At 57.8% G+C, this 15,168-nt stretch overlaps 1 protein-coding gene across 1 annotated transcript in view; it reads left to right on the plus strand.

Annotated features, from left to right (window-relative positions):
• Positions 1–14,262, plus strand: part of LOC142481071 (multiple epidermal growth factor-like domains protein 8) — a gene marked incomplete at its 5' end in the record, with an annotated part of 34,681 nt that extends 20,419 nt beyond the window's left edge. Inside the window, 2 exons of the mRNA XM_075582740.1 lie at positions 7,305–7,469; positions 14,073–14,262. Of these exons, the coding sequence (XP_075438855.1) occupies positions 7,305–7,469; positions 14,073–14,077 (170 nt within the window). The remainder of the gene's footprint in view (positions 1–7,304; positions 7,470–14,072) is intronic.
• Positions 14,263–15,168: the final 906 nt, after the last annotated feature.

Consider the following 15,168-nt stretch of genomic DNA (forward strand, 5'->3'; position numbering starts at 1 on the left):
GATCTGTGTGGGTGATCTGGAACGTGATGGGAAGCAGGAGAGAGGGATGTAAGGGGGAGATCTGTGTGGGTGATCTTGAACGTGATGGGAGAGAGGGATGTAAGGAGGAGATCTGTGTGGGTGATCTGGAACGTGATGGGAAGCAGGAGAGAGGGATGTAAGGGGGAGATCTGTGTGGGTGATCTGGAACGTGATGGGAGAGAGGGATGTAAGGAGGAGATCTGTGTGGGTGATCTGGAACGTGATGGGAAGCAGGAGAGAGGGATGTAAGGAAGAGATCTGTGTGGGTGATCTGGAACGTGATGGGAAGCAGGAGAGAGGGATGTAAGGAGGAGATCTGTGTGGGTGATCTGGAACGTGATGGGAAGCAGGAGAGAGGGATGTAAGGGTGAGATCTGTGTGGGTGATCTGGAACGTGATGGGAAGCAGGAGAGAGGGATGTAAGGGAGAGATCTGTGTGGGTGATCTGGAACGTGATGGGAGAGAGGGATGTAAGGAGGAGATCTGTGTGGGTGATCTGGAACGTGATGGGAAGCAGGAGAGAGGGATGTAAGGAGGAGATCTGTGTGGGTGATCTGGAACATGATGGGAAGCAGGAGAGAGGGATGTAAGGCGGAGATCTGTGTGTGATCTGGAATGTGATGGGAAGCAGGAGAGAGGGATGTAAGGAGGAGATCTGTGTGGGTGATCTGGAACGTGATGGGAAGCAGGAGAGAGGGATGTAAGGGGAAGATCTGTGTGGGTGATCTGGAACGTGATGGGAAGCAGGAGAGAGGGATGTAAGGGGGAGATCTGTGTGGGTGATCTGGAACGTGATGGGAGAGAGGGATGTAAGGAGGAGATCTGTGTGGCTGATCTGGAACATGATGGGAAGCAGGAGAGAGGGATGTAAGGAGGAGATCTGTGTGGGTTATCTGGAACGTGATGGGAAGCAGGAGAGAGGGATGTAAGGGGAAGATCTGTGTGGGTGATCTGGAACGTGATGGGAAGCAGGAGAGAGGGATGTAAGGGGGAGATCTGTGTGGGTGATCTGGAACGTGATGGGAGAGAGGGATGTAAGGAGGAGATCTGTGTGGGTGATCTGGAACGTGATGGGAAGCAGGAGAGAGGGATGTAAGGAAGAGATCTGTGTGGGTGATCTGGAACGTGATGGGAAGCAGGAGAGAGGGATGTAAGGGGGAGATCTGTGTGGGTGATCTGGAACGTGATGGGAGAGAGGGATGTAAGGAGGAGATCTGTGTGGGTGATCTGGAACGTGATGGGAAGCAGGAGAGAGGGATGTAAGGAAGAGATCTGTGTGGGTGATCTGGAACGTGATGGGAAGCAGGAGAGAGGGATGTAAGGAGGAGATCTGTGTGGGTGATCTGGAACGTGATGGGAAGCAGGAGAGAGGGATGTAAGGGGGAGATCTGTGTGGGTGATCTGGAACGTGATGGGAAGCAGGAGAGAGGGATGTAAGGGGGAGATCTGTGTGGGTGATCTGGAATGTGATGGGAAGCAGGAGAGAGAGATGTAAGGAGGAGATCTGTGTGGGTGATCTGGAACGTGATGGGAAAAAGGAGAGAGGGATGTAGGGAGGAGATCTGTGTGGCTGATCTGGAACATGATGGGAAGCAGGAGAGAGGGATGTAAGGAGGAGATCTGTGTGGGTGATCTGGAACGTGATGGGAAGCAGGAGAGAGGGATGTAAGGGGAAGATCTGTGTGGGTGATCTGGAACGTGATGGGAGAGAGGGATGTAAGGAGGAGATCTGTGTGGGTGATCTGGAACGTGATGGGAAGCAGGAGAGAGGGATGTTAGGAAGAGATCTGTGTGGGTGATCTGGAACGTGATGGGAAGCAGGAGAGAGGGATGTAAGGAGGAGATCTGTGTGGGTGATCTGGAACGTGATGGGAAGCAGGAGAGAGGGATGTAAGGAGGAGATCTGTGTGGGTGATCTGGAACGTGATGGGAAGCAGGAGAGAGGGATGTAAGGGGGAGATCTGTGTGGTGATCTGGAACGTGATGGGAGAGAGGGATGTAAGGAAGAGATCTGTGTGGCTGATCTGGAACATGATGGGAAGCAGGAGAGAGGGATGTAAGGAGGAGATCTGTGTGGCTGATCTGGAACGTGATGGGAAGCAGGAGAGAGATGTAACGGGGAGATCTGTGTGGGTTATCTGGAACATGATGGGAAGCAGGAGAGAGGGATGTAAGGAGGAGATCTGTGTGGGTGATCTGGAACGTGATGGGAAGCAGGAGAGAGGGATGTAAGGGGGAGATCTGTGTGGGTGATCTTGAACGTGATGGGAGAGAGGGATGTAAGGAGGAGATCTGTGTGGGTGATCTGGAACGTGATGGGAAGCAGGAGAGAGGGATGTAAGGGGGAGATCTGTGTGGGTGATCTGGAACGTGATGGGAGAGAGGGATGTAAGGAGGAGATCTGTGTGGGTGATCTGGAACGTGATGGGAAGCAGGAGAGAGGGATGTAAGGAAGAGATCTGTGTGGGTGATCTGGAACGTGATGGGAAGCAGGAGAGAGGGATGTAAGGAGGAGATCTGTGTGGGTGATCTGGAACGTGATGGGAAGCAGGAGAGAGGGATGTAAGGGTGAGATCTGTGTGGGTGATCTGGAACGTGATGGGAAGCAGGAGAGAGGGATGTAAGGGAGAGATCTGTGTGGGTGATCTGGAACGTGATGGGAGAGAGGGATGTAAGGAGGAGATCTGTGTGGGTGATCTGGAACGTGATGGGAAGCAGGAGAGAGGGATGTAAGGAGGAGATCTGTGTGGGTGATCTGGAACATGATGGGAAGCAGGAGAGAGGGATGTAAGGCGGAGATCTGTGTGTGATCTGGAATGTGATGGGAAGCAGGAGAGAGGGATGTAAGGAGGAGATCTGTGTGGGTGATCTGGAACATGATGGGAAGCAGGAGAGAGAGGTGTAAGGAGGAGATCTGTGTGGGTGATCTGGAACGTGATGGGAAGCAGGAGAGAGAGATGTAAGGGGGAGATCTGTGTGGGTGATCTGGAACGTGATGGGAGTGAGGGATGTAAGGGGGAGATCTGTGTGGGTGATCTGGAACATGATGGGAAGCAGGAGAGAGGGATGTAAGGAGGAGATCTGTGTGGGTGATCTGGAACATGATGGGAAGCAGGAGAGAGGGATGTAAGGCAGAGATCTGTGTGTGATCTGGAATGTGATGGGAAGCAGGAGAGAGGGATGTAAGGAGGAGATCTGTGTGTGTGATCTGGAACATGATGGGAAGCAGGAGAGAGAGGTGTAAGGAGGAGATCTGTGTGGGTGATCTGGAACGTGATGGGAAGCAGGAGAGAGGGATGTAAGGAGGAGATCTGTGTGGGTGATCTGGAACGTGATGAGAAGCAGGAGAGAGGGATGTAAGGGGGAGATCTGTGTGGGTGATCTGGAACGTGATGGGAAGCAGGAGAGAGGGATGTAAGGGGGAGATCTGTGTGGCTGATCAGGAACGTGATGGGAAGCAGGAGAGAGGGATGCAGGGAGGAGAACTGTGTGGGTGATCTGGAACATGATGGGAAGCAGGAGAGAGGGATGTAAGGGGGAGATCTGTGTGGGTGATCTGGAACATGATGGGAAGCAGGAGAGAGGGATGTAAGGGGGAGATCTGTGTGGCTGATCAGGAACGTGATGGGAAGCAGGAGAGAGGGATGTAGGGAGGAGATCTGTGTAGCTGATCTGGAACGTGATGGGAAGCAGGAGAGAGGGACATAAGGGGGAGATCTGTGTGGGTTATCTGTAACGTGATGGGAAGCAGGAGAAAGGGATGTAAGGAGGAGATCTGTGTGGGTGATCTGGGACGTGATGGGAAGCAGGAGAGAGGGATGTAAGGGGGAGATCTGTGTGGCTGATCTGGAACGTGATGGGAAGCAGGAGAGAGGGGTGTAAGGAGGAAATCTGTGTGGCTGATCTGGAACGTGATGGGAAGCAGGAGAGAGGGATGTAAGGAAGAGATATGTGTGGGTGATCTGGAACGTGATGGGAAGCAGGAGAGAAGGATGTAAGGAGGAGATCTGTGTGGGTTATCTGGAACGTGATGGGAAGCAGGAGAGAGTGATGTAAGGGGGAGATCTGTGGGTGATCTGGAACGTGATGGGAAGCAGGCGAGAGGGATGTAAGGAGGAGATCTGTGTGGGTGATCTGGAACGTGTTGGGAAGCAGGAGAGAGAGATGTAAGGGGGAGATCTGTGTGGGTTATCTGGAACGTGATGGGAAGAAGGAGAGAGGGATGTAAGGGGGAGATCTGTGTGGGTGATCTGGAAAGTGATGGGAAGCAGGAGAGAGGGATGTAAGGGGGAGATCTGTGTGGGTGATCTGGAACGTGATGGGAGAGAGGGATGTAAGGGGGAGATCTGTGTGGGTTATCTGGAACGTGATGGGAAGCAGGAGAGAGGGATGTAAGGGGGAGATCTGTGTGGGTAATCTGGAATGTGATGGGAAGCAGGAGAGAGGGATGTAAGTGGGAGATCTGTGTGGGTGATCTGGAACGTGATGGGAAGCAGGAGAGAGGGACATAATGGGGAGATCTGTGTGGGTGATCTGGGATGTGATGGGAAGCAGGAGAGAGGGATGTAAGGGGGAGATCTGTGTGGCTGATCTGGAACGTGATGGGAAGCAGGAGAGAGGGATGTAAGGAGGAAATCTGTGTGGCTGATCTGGAACGTGATGGGAAGCAGGAGAGAGGGATGTAAGGAAGAGATATGTGTGGGTGATCTGGAACGTGATGGAAGCAGGAGAGAAGGATGTAAGGAGGAGATATGTGTGGATGATCTGGAACGTGTTGGGAAGCAGGAGAGAGAGAGATGTAAGGGGAGATCTGTGTGGGTTATCTGGAACGTGATGGGAAGAAGGAGAGAGGGATGTAAGGGGGAGATCTGTGTGGGTGATCTGGAAAGTGATGGGAAGCAGGAGAGAGGGATGTAAGGGGGAGATCTGTGTGGGTGATCTGGAACGTGATGGGAGAGAGGGATGTAAGGGGGAGATCTGTGTGGGTTATCTGGAACGTGATGGGAAGCAGGAGAGAGGGATGTAAGGGGGAGATCTGTGTGGGTGATCTGGAACGTGATGGGAAGCAGGAGAGAGGGATGTAAGGGGGAGATCTGTGTGGCTGATCAGGAACGTGATGGGAAGCAGGAGAGAGGGATGTAGGGAGGAGATCTGTGTGGCTGATCTGGAACGTGATGGGAAGCAGGAGAGAGGGATGTAAGGAGGAAATCTGTGTGGCTGATCTGGAACGTGATGGGAAGCAGGAGAGAGGGATGTAAAGAAGAGATATGTGTGGGTGATCTGGAACGTGATGGGAAGCAGGAGAGAAGGATGTAAGGAGGAGATCTGTGTGGATGATCTGGAACGTGTTGGGAAGCAGGAGAGAGAGATGTAAGGGGGAGATCTGTGTGGGTTATCTGGAACGTGATGGGAAGAAGGAGAGAGGGATGTAAGGGGGAGATCTGTGTCGGGTGATCTGGAAAGTGATGGAAGCAGGAGAGAGGGATGTAAGGGGGAGATCTGTGGTGGGTGATCTGGAACGTGATGGGAGAGAGGGATGTAAGGGGGAGATCTGTGTGGGTTATCTGGAACGTGATGGGAAGCAGGAGAGAGGGATGTAAGGGGGGAGATCTGCGTGGGTAATCTGGAATGTGATGGGAAGCAGGAGAGAGGGATGTATGGGGGAGATCTGTGTGGGTGATCTGGAACGTGATGGGAAGCAGGAGAGAGGGATGTAAGGGGGAGATCTGTGTGGCTGATCAGGAACGTGATGGGAAGCAGGAGAGAGGGATGTAGGAGGAGATCTGTGTGGGTGATCTGGAACGTGATGGGAAGCAGGAGAGAGGGATGTAAGGGGGAGATCTGTGTGGCTGATCTGGAACGTGATGGGAAGCAGGAGAGAGGGATGTAAGGAGGAGATCTGTGTGGCTGATCTGGAACGTGATGGGAAGCAGGAGAGAGGGACATAAGGGGGAGATCTGTGTGGGTTCTCTGTAACGTGATGGGAAGCAGGAGAGAGGGATGTAAGGAGGAGATCTGTGTGGGTGATCTGGGACGTGATGGGAAGCAGGAGAGAGGGATGTAAGGAGGAAATCTGTGTGGCTGATCTGGAACGTGATGGGAAGCAGGAGAGAGGGATGTAAGGAAGAGATATGTGTGGGTGATCTGGAACGTGATGGGAAGCAGGAGAGAAGGATGTAAGGAGGAGATCTGTGTGGGTTATCTGGAACGTGATGGAAGCAGGAGAGAGGGATGTAAGGGGAGATCTGTGTGGCTGATCTAGAACGTGATGGGAAGCAGGAGAGAGGATGTAAGGGGGAGATCTGTGGGTGATCTGGAACGTGATGGGAAGCAGGCGAGAAGGATGTAAGGAGGAGATCTGTGTGGGTGATCTGGAACGTGTTGGTAAGCAGGAGAGAGAGATGTAAGGGGGAGATCTGTGTGGGTTTATCTGGAACGTGATGGAAGAAGGAGAGAGGGATGTAAGGGGGAGATCTGTGTGGGTGATCTGGAAAGTGATGGGAAGCAGGAGAGAGGGATGTAAGGGGGAGATCTGTGTGGGTGATCTGGAACGTGATGGGAAGCAGGAGAGAGGGATGTAGGGAGATCTGTGTGGGTTATCTGGAACGTGATGGGAAGCAGGAGAGAGGGATGTAAGGGGAGATCTGTGTGGGGTGATCTGGAACGTGATAGGAGAGAGGGATGTAAGGGGGAGATCTGTGTGGGTTATCTGGAACGTGATGGGAAGCAGGAGAGAGGGATGTAAGGGGGAGATCTGTGTGGGTTATCTGGAACGTGATGGGAAGCAGGAGAGAGGGATGTAAGGAGGAGATCTGTGTGGGTGATCTGGAACGTGATGGGAAGCAGGAGAGAGGGATGTAAGGAGGAAATCTGTGTGGCTGATCTGGAATGTGATGGGAAGCAGGAGAGAGGGATGTAAGGGGGAGATCTGTGTGGGTGATCTGGAACGTGATGGGAAGCAGGAGAGAGGGATGTAAGGAGGAAATCTGTGTGGCTGATCTGGAATGTGATGGGAAGCAGGAGAGAGGGATGTAAGGGGAGATCTGTGTGGGTGATCTGGAACGTGATGGCCACGGTCACTGGAAAAATCAAATTGAGATGACTTCCAGCGATGGCGACCACGCCGTCACGCTTACTATTAGCGCACATGACGGGGGCAATGCATTTATTTTGAGGCGGCGTCGTGGTCGCCGGCACTATAAGCGCAGCCTAAGTGTGTGTATATACTCGCTAGTTCCTGTATGCTTGTGCGCCCGTTAGTAAGCCTGTTTCCCTGGTTGCAGGTGTGGGGGAGACGTGCCCTCCTGCTACGTCTCACTGGGCCTTCATGTCCTGTCCCCCGGAGACGAATGTCTCAATCAGCACCACGACTGCAATGAGACCCAGAACTGCAGCGACCTGCCCCAGGGCTTCCAGTGCACCTGCAAGAAGGGCTACACCCTGCACAAGTGAGTGTCACACCCCCTGCACAAGTGAGTGTGCGAGAGGTCATACACACCCTGCACAAGTGAGTGTCACACCCCCTGCACAAGTGAGTGTGCGAGAGGTCACACACACTCTGCACAAGTGGAGTGTCACACCCCCTGCACAAGTGAGTGCTAGAGGTCATACACACCCTGCACAAGTGAGTGTCACACACCCTGCACAAGTGAGTGTGCGAGAGCTCACACACACCCTGCACAAGTGAGTGTCACACCCCCTGCACAAGTGAGTGTCACACCCCCTGCACAAGTGAGTGTGCGAGAGGTCACACACACCCTGCACAAGTGAGTGTCACACCCCCTGCACAAGTGAGTGTGCGAGAGGTCATACACACCTGCACAAGTGAGTGTCACACCCCCTGCACAAGTGAGTGTGCGAGAGGTCATACACACCCTGCACAAGTGAGTGTCACACCCCCTGCACAAGTGAGTGTGCGAGAGGTCATACACACCCTGCACAAGTGAGTGTCACACCCCCTGCACAAGTGAGTGTGCGAGAGGTCACACACACCCTGCACAAGTGAGTGTCACACCCCCTGCACAAGTGAGTGCGAGAGGTCATGCACACCCTGCACAAGTGAGTGTCACACACCTGCACAAGTGAGTGTCACACCCCCTGCACAAGTGAGTGTGCGAGAGGTCACACACACCCTGCACAAGTGAGTGTGCGAGAGCTCACAAACACCTTGCACAAGTGAGTGTCACACCCCCTGCACAAGTGAGTGTGCAAGAGGTCACACACACTCTGCACAAGTGAGTGTCACACCCCCTGCACAAGTGAGTGCTAGAGGTCATACACACCCTGCACAAGTGAGTGTCACACACCTGCACAAGTGAGTGTCACACCCCCTGCACAAGTGAGTGTGCGAGAGGTCACACACACCCTGCACAAGTGAGTGTGCGAGAGCTCACAAACACCCTGCACAAATGAGTGTCACACCCCCTGCCACAAGTGAGTGTGCGAGAGGTCACACACACCCTGCACAAGCGAGTGTAACACCCCCTGCACAAGTGAGTGTGCGAGAGGTCACACACACCCCTGCACAAGTGAGTGTGCGAGAGCTCACACACACACTGCACAAGTGAATGTCACACCCCCTGCACAAGTGAGTGTGCGAGAGCTCACACACACCCTGCACAAGTGAGTGTCACACACCCTGCACAAGTGAGTGTGCGAGAGGTCACACACACCCTGCACAAGTGAGTGTCACACCCCCCTGCACAAGTGAGTGTCACACCCCCTGCACAAGTGAGTGTCACACCCCCTGCACAAGTGTGTGTCACACCGCCTGCACAAGTGAGTGTCACACCCCCTGCACAAGTCAGTGTGCGAGAGGTCATACACCCCCTGCACAAGTGAGTGTCACACACACACCCTGCACATGTGAGTGTCACACCCCCTGCACAAGTGATTGTGCGAGAGGTCACACACACCCTGCACAAGTGAGTGTCACACCCCCTGCACAAGTGAGTGTGCGAGAGCTCACACACACACTGCACAAGTGAGTGTCACACACCCTGCACAAGTGAGTGTCACACCCCCTGCACAAGTGAGTGTCACACCCCCTGCACAAGTGAGTGTGCGAGAGGTCACACACACCCTACACAAGTGAGTGTCACACCCCCTGCACAAGTGAGTGTACTAGAGGTCACACACACCCTGCACAAGTCAGTGTGCGAGAGTGTCATACACACCATGCACAAGTGAGTGCCACACCCCCTGCACAAGTGAGTGTCACACACCCTGCACAATTGAGTGTGCGAGAGGTCATGCACACCCTGCACAAGTGAGTGTCACACCCCCTGCACAAGTGAGTGTCACACACTCTGCACAAGTGAGTGTCACACACCCTGCACAAGTGAGTGTCACACACCCTGCACAAGTGAGTGTCACACACCCTGCACAAGTGAGTGTCACACACCCTGCACAAGTGAGTGTCACACACCCTGCACAAGTGAGTGTCACACACCCTGCACAAGTGAGTGTCACACCCCTGCACAAGTCAGTGCGAGAGGTCATTACACACCCTGCACAAGTGAGTGTGCAAGAGGTCACACACCCCTACACAAGTGAGTGTGCGAGAGGTCATACACCCCCTGCACTAGTGAGTGTGCGAGAGGTCATACACACCCTGAAACAAGTGAGTGTGCGAGAGCTCACACACACCCTGCACAAGTGAGTGTGCGAGAGGTCATACACACCCTGAACAAGTGAGTGTGTGATAGGTCATACACACCCTGCACAAGTGAGTGTGCGAGAGCTCTCACACGCCCTGCACAAGTGAGTGTGCGAAAGGTCACACACCCTGCACAAGTGAGTGTACGAGAGCTCTCACACACCCTGCACAAGCGAGTGTGCGAGAGGTCACACACACCCTGAACAAGTGAGTGTGAGAGAGGTCGTACACACCCTGCACAAGTGCGTGTGCGAGAGGTCACACACACCCTGAACAAGTGAGTGTGCGATAGGTCATACACACCCTGCACAAGTGAGTGTGAGAGAGGTCGTACACACCCTGCACAAGTGAGTGTGCGAGAGGTCACACACACCCTGCACAAGTGAGTGAGAGATCCTCTGTCTCACCCCCCGCATTGTGACGCTCTGATACCCTCTCCCCCCCATCCACGCAGTGTAATGCTCTAATCCCCTCTCCCTCCCCCCCCGCAGTCTGACGCTCTGATCCCTCTCTCTCCCCCCCTCATTATGATGCTCTGATTCCCCCCCTGAGTGTGACGCTATGATCCCCTCTCCCCCCCCGCAGTGTGACGCTCTGATCCTATCCCCCCCCCCCACAGTGTGACGCTCTGATCCCCTCTCCCCCCCCCCCCCGCAGTGTGACGCTCTGATCCCCTCTCCCCCCCGCGCAGTGTGACGCTCTGATCCCCTCTCTCCAACCCGCAGTGGGACGCTCTGATCCCCTCTCCCCCCCCCGCAGTGTGACGCTCTGATCCTATCCCCCCCCCCCACAGTGTGACGCTCTGATCCCCTCTCCCCCCCCCGCAGTGTGACGCTCTGATCCCCTCTCCCCCCCTGCGCAGTGTGACGCTCTGATCCCCTCTCTCCCCCCCGCAGTGTGACGCTCTGATCCCCTCTCCCCTCCCCTCCACAGTGTGACACTCTGACCCCTCTCTCCCCCCCGCAGTGTGACACTCTGACCCCTCTCTCCCCCCGCAGTGTGACGCTCTGATCCCCTCTCTCCCCCGCAGTGTGACACTCTGACCCCTCTCTCCCCCCCGCAGTGTGACACTCTGACCCCTCTCTCCCCCCCGCAGTGTGACGCTCTGATCCCCTCTCTCCCCCGCAGTGTGACACTCTGACCCCTCTCTCCCCCCCGCAGTGTGACACTCTGACCCCTCTCTCCCCCCCCCGCAGTGTGACACTCTGACCCTCTCTCGACCCTCCTCTCCCCCCCCGCAGTGTGACACTCTGACCCCCTCTCCCCACCGCAGTGTGACACTCTGACCCTTCTCTCCCCCCCGCAGTGTGACGCTCTGATCCCCTCTCTCCCCCGCAGTGTGACACTCTGACCCCTCTCTCCCCCCCCGCAGTGTGACACTCTGAACCCTCTCTCCCCCCCGCAGTGTGACACTCTGACCCCTCTCTCCCCCCCCCGCAGTGTGACACTCTGATCCCTCTCCCCCCCGCAGTGTGACACTCTGACCCCTCTCTCCCCCTCCGCAGTGTGACACTCTAACCCCCCTCTCCTCCCCCCGCAGTGTGACACTCTGACCCCCCTCTCCCCCCCGCAGTGTGACGCTCTGCCCCCTCTCTCTCCCCCCCCCCCCCCCGCAGTGTGACACTCTGACCCCTCTCTCCCCCCCGCAGTGTGACACTCTGACCCCTCTCTCCCCCTCCGCAGTGTGACACTCTGACCCCTCTCTCCCCCCGCAGTGTGACACTCTGACCACTCTCTCCCCCCCCCCCGCAGTCTGACACTCTGACCCCTCTCTCCCCCCCGCAGTGTGACACTCTGACCACTCTCTCCCCCCCCCCGTAGTGTGACACTTTGACCCCCTCTCCCCCCTGCAGTGTGACACTCTGACCCCTCTCCCCCCCCGCAGTGTGACACTCTGACCCCTCTCTCCCCCCCCCCGCAGTGTGACACTCTGACCCCTCTTTCCCCCCCCCCCCTCAGTGTGACACTCTGACCCCTCTCCCCCCCCCCGCAGTGTGACACTCTGACCCCTCTCCCCCCCGCAGTGTGACACTCTGACCCCTCTCCCCCCCCCCCCCGCAGTGTACACTCTGACCCCTCTCTCCCCTCCGCAGTGTGACTCTCTGACCCCTCTCTCCCCTCCGCAGTGTGACACTCTGACCCTCTCCCCCCCGCAGTGTAACTCTCTGACCCCCCTGTCCCCCCCGCAGTGTGACACTCTGACCCCTCCCTCTCCCCCCCCGCAGTGTGACACTCTGACCCCTCTCTCCCCCCCCCGCAGTGTGACACTCTGACCTCCTCTCCCCCCCCGCAGTGTGACACTCTGACCACTCTCTCCCCCCCCGCAGTGTGACACTCTGACCCCTCTCCCCCCCCCGCAGTGTCACACTCTGACCCCTCTCTCCCCCCCGCAGTGTGACACTCTGACCCCTCTCTCCCCCCCGCAGTGTGACTCTCTGACCCCCTGTCCCCCCCGCAGTGTGACACTCTGACCCCTCTCTCCCCCCCCTCAGTGTGACACTCTGACCCCTCTCTCCCCCCCCGCAGTGTGACACTCTGACCCCTCTCTCCCCCCCTCAGTGTGACACTCTGACCACACTCTCCCCCCCCACCCCCGCAGTGTGACACTCTGACCCCTCTCTCTCCCCCCCCCCGCAGTGTGACACTCTGACCCCTCTCCCCCCGCAGTGTGACGCTCTGACCCCTCTCCCCCTGCAGTGTGACACTCTGACCCCTCTCTCCCCCCCGCAGTGTGACACTCTGACCCTCTCCCCCCCCCGCAGTGTGACACTCTGACCCCTCCCCCCCCCCCCCGCAGTGTGACACTCTGACCCTCTCCCCCCCCGCAGTGTGACACTCTGACCCCTCTCTCCCCCCCCCCGCAGTGTGACTCTCTGACCCCTCTCCCCCCCGCAGTGTGACACTCTGACCCTCTCCCCTGCAGTGTGACACTCTGACCCCTCTCCGCCCCCCCCCCCGCAGTGTCACACTCTGACCCCTCTCTCCCCCCCGCAGTGTGACACTCTGACCCCTCTCTCTCCCCCCGCAGTGTGACTCTCTGACCCCCCCTGTCCCCCCCCGCAGTGTGACACTCTGACCCCTCTCTCCCCCCCCCCCGCAGTGTGACTCTCTGACCCCTCTCCCCCCCGCAGTGTGACACTCTGACCCCTCTCTCCCCCCCCCGCAGTGTGACACTCTGACCCCTCTCTCCCCCCCCCCCGCAGTGTGACTCTCTGACCCCCCTGTCCCCCCCGCAGTGTGACTCTCTGACCCCCCTGTCCCCCCCGCAGTGTGACACTCTGACCCCTCTCTCCCCCCGCAGTGTGACTCTCTGACCCCCCTGTCCCCCCCGCAGTGTGACTCTCTGACCCCCCTGTCCCCCCCGCAGTGTGACACTCTGACCCCTCTCTCCCCCCCCCCGCAGTGTGACTCTCTGACCCCTCTCCCCCCCGCAGTGTGACACTCTGACCCCTCTCTCCCCCCCCCCGCAGTGTGACACTCTGACCCCTCTCTCCCCCCCCCCGCAGTGTGACTCTCTGACCCCTCTCCCCCCCGCAGTGTGACACTCTGACCCCTCTCTCCCCCCGCAGTGTGACACTCTGACCCCCCTGTCCCCCCCGCAGTGTGACTCTCTGACCCCCCCTCTCCCCCCCGCAGTGTGACACTCTGACCCCTCTCTCCCCCCGCAGTGTGACACTCTGACCCCCCTGTCCCCCCGCAGTGTGACTCTCTGACCCCCCTGTCCCCCCCGCAGTGTGACTCTCTGACCCCCCCTGTCCCCCCCGCAGTGTGACTCTCTGACCCCCCTGTCCCCCCCGCAGTGTGACTCTCTGACCCCCCCTGTCCCCCCCGCAGTGTGACACTCTGACCCCTCTCTCCCCCCGCAGTGTGACTCTCTGACCCCCCTGTCCCCCCGCAGTGTGACTCTCTGACCCCCCTGTCCCCCCCGCAGTGTGACTCTCTGACCCCCCTGTCCCCCCCGCAGTGTGACTCTCTGACCCCCCTGTCCCCCCCGCAGTGTGACTCTCTGACCCCCCCTGTCCCCCCCGCAGTGTGACACTCTGACCCCTCTCTCCCCCCGCAGTGTGACTCTCTGACCCCCCTGTCCCCCCCGCAGTGTGACTCTCTGACCCCCCTGTCCCCCCGCAGTGTGACACTCTGACCCCTCTCTCCCCCCCCCCGCAGTGTGACTCTCTGACCCCTCTCCCCCCCGCAGTGTGACACTCTGACCCCTCTCTCCCCCGCAGTGTGACTCTCTGACCCCCCTGTCCCCCCAGCAGTGTGACACTCTGACCCCCCCTGTCCCCCCGCAGTGTGACTCTCTGACCCCCCTGTCCCCCCCGCAGTGTGACACTCTGACCCCCCCTGTCCCCCCCCGCAGTGTGACTCTCTGACCCCCCCTGTCCCCCCGCAGTGTGACCGGTCTCTGCCGGCCCGTGTGTGACCGCGGCTGTGTGAACGGAACCTGCGTGGAACCCAATCGCTGCCGCTGTGACTTTGGTTACGTGGGGGGGAATTGTTCCGTGCGTGTCAATGCAACAAGCACAGCGACTGCACCGGGCTCGGCGGCGAGGACCAGTGTCTGCAGTGTCACAACAACACAATGGTGAGGGGGACAGTGTCACAACAACACCGTGCGGAGGGGGGACAGTGTCACAACAACACCGTGCGGAGGGGGGGACAGTGTCACAACAACACCATGGTGAGGGGGACAGTGTCACAACAACACCGTGCGGAGGGGGGGACAGTGTCACAACAACACCATGGTGAGGGGGACAGTGTCACAACAACACCGTGCGGAGGGGGGGACAGTGTCACAACAACACCATGGTGAGGGGGACAGTGTCACAACAACACCATGGTGAGGGGGACAGTGTCACAACAACACCGTGCGGAGGGGGGGACAGTGTCACAACAACACCATGGTGAGGGGGACAGTGTCACAACAACACCGTGCGGAGGGGGGCAGTGTCACAGAAACACCGTGTCGGAGGGGGGGACAGTGTCACAACAACACCATGGTGAGGGGACAGTGTCACAGAAACACCGTGCGGAGGGGGGACAGTGTCACAATAACACCGTGCGGAGGGGGGGACAGTGTCACAACAACACCATGGTGAGGGGGACAGTGTCACAGAAACACCGTGCGGAGGGGGGGACAGTGTCACAACAACACCATGGTGAGGGGGACAGTGTCACAGAAACACCGTGCGGAGGGGGGACAGTGTCACAACAACACCGTGCGGAGGGGGACAGTGTCACAACAACACCGTGCGGAGGGGGGACAGTGTCACAACAACACCATGGTGAGGGGGGACAGTGTCACAACAACACCGTGCGGAGGGGGGCAGTGTCACAGAAACACCGTGCGGAGGGGGGGACAGTGTCACAACAACACCATGGTGAGGGGGACAGTGTCACAGAAACACCGTGCGGAGGGGGGACAGTGTCACAATAACACCGTGCGGAGGGGGGACAGTGTCACAACAACACCATGGTGAGGGGGACAG

Source organism: Ascaphus truei, unplaced genomic scaffold (genome assembly GCF_040206685.1).
Source record: "Ascaphus truei isolate aAscTru1 unplaced genomic scaffold, aAscTru1.hap1 HAP1_SCAFFOLD_2450, whole genome shotgun sequence".
Taxonomy (NCBI): Eukaryota; Metazoa; Chordata; class Amphibia; order Anura; family Ascaphidae; genus Ascaphus; species Ascaphus truei.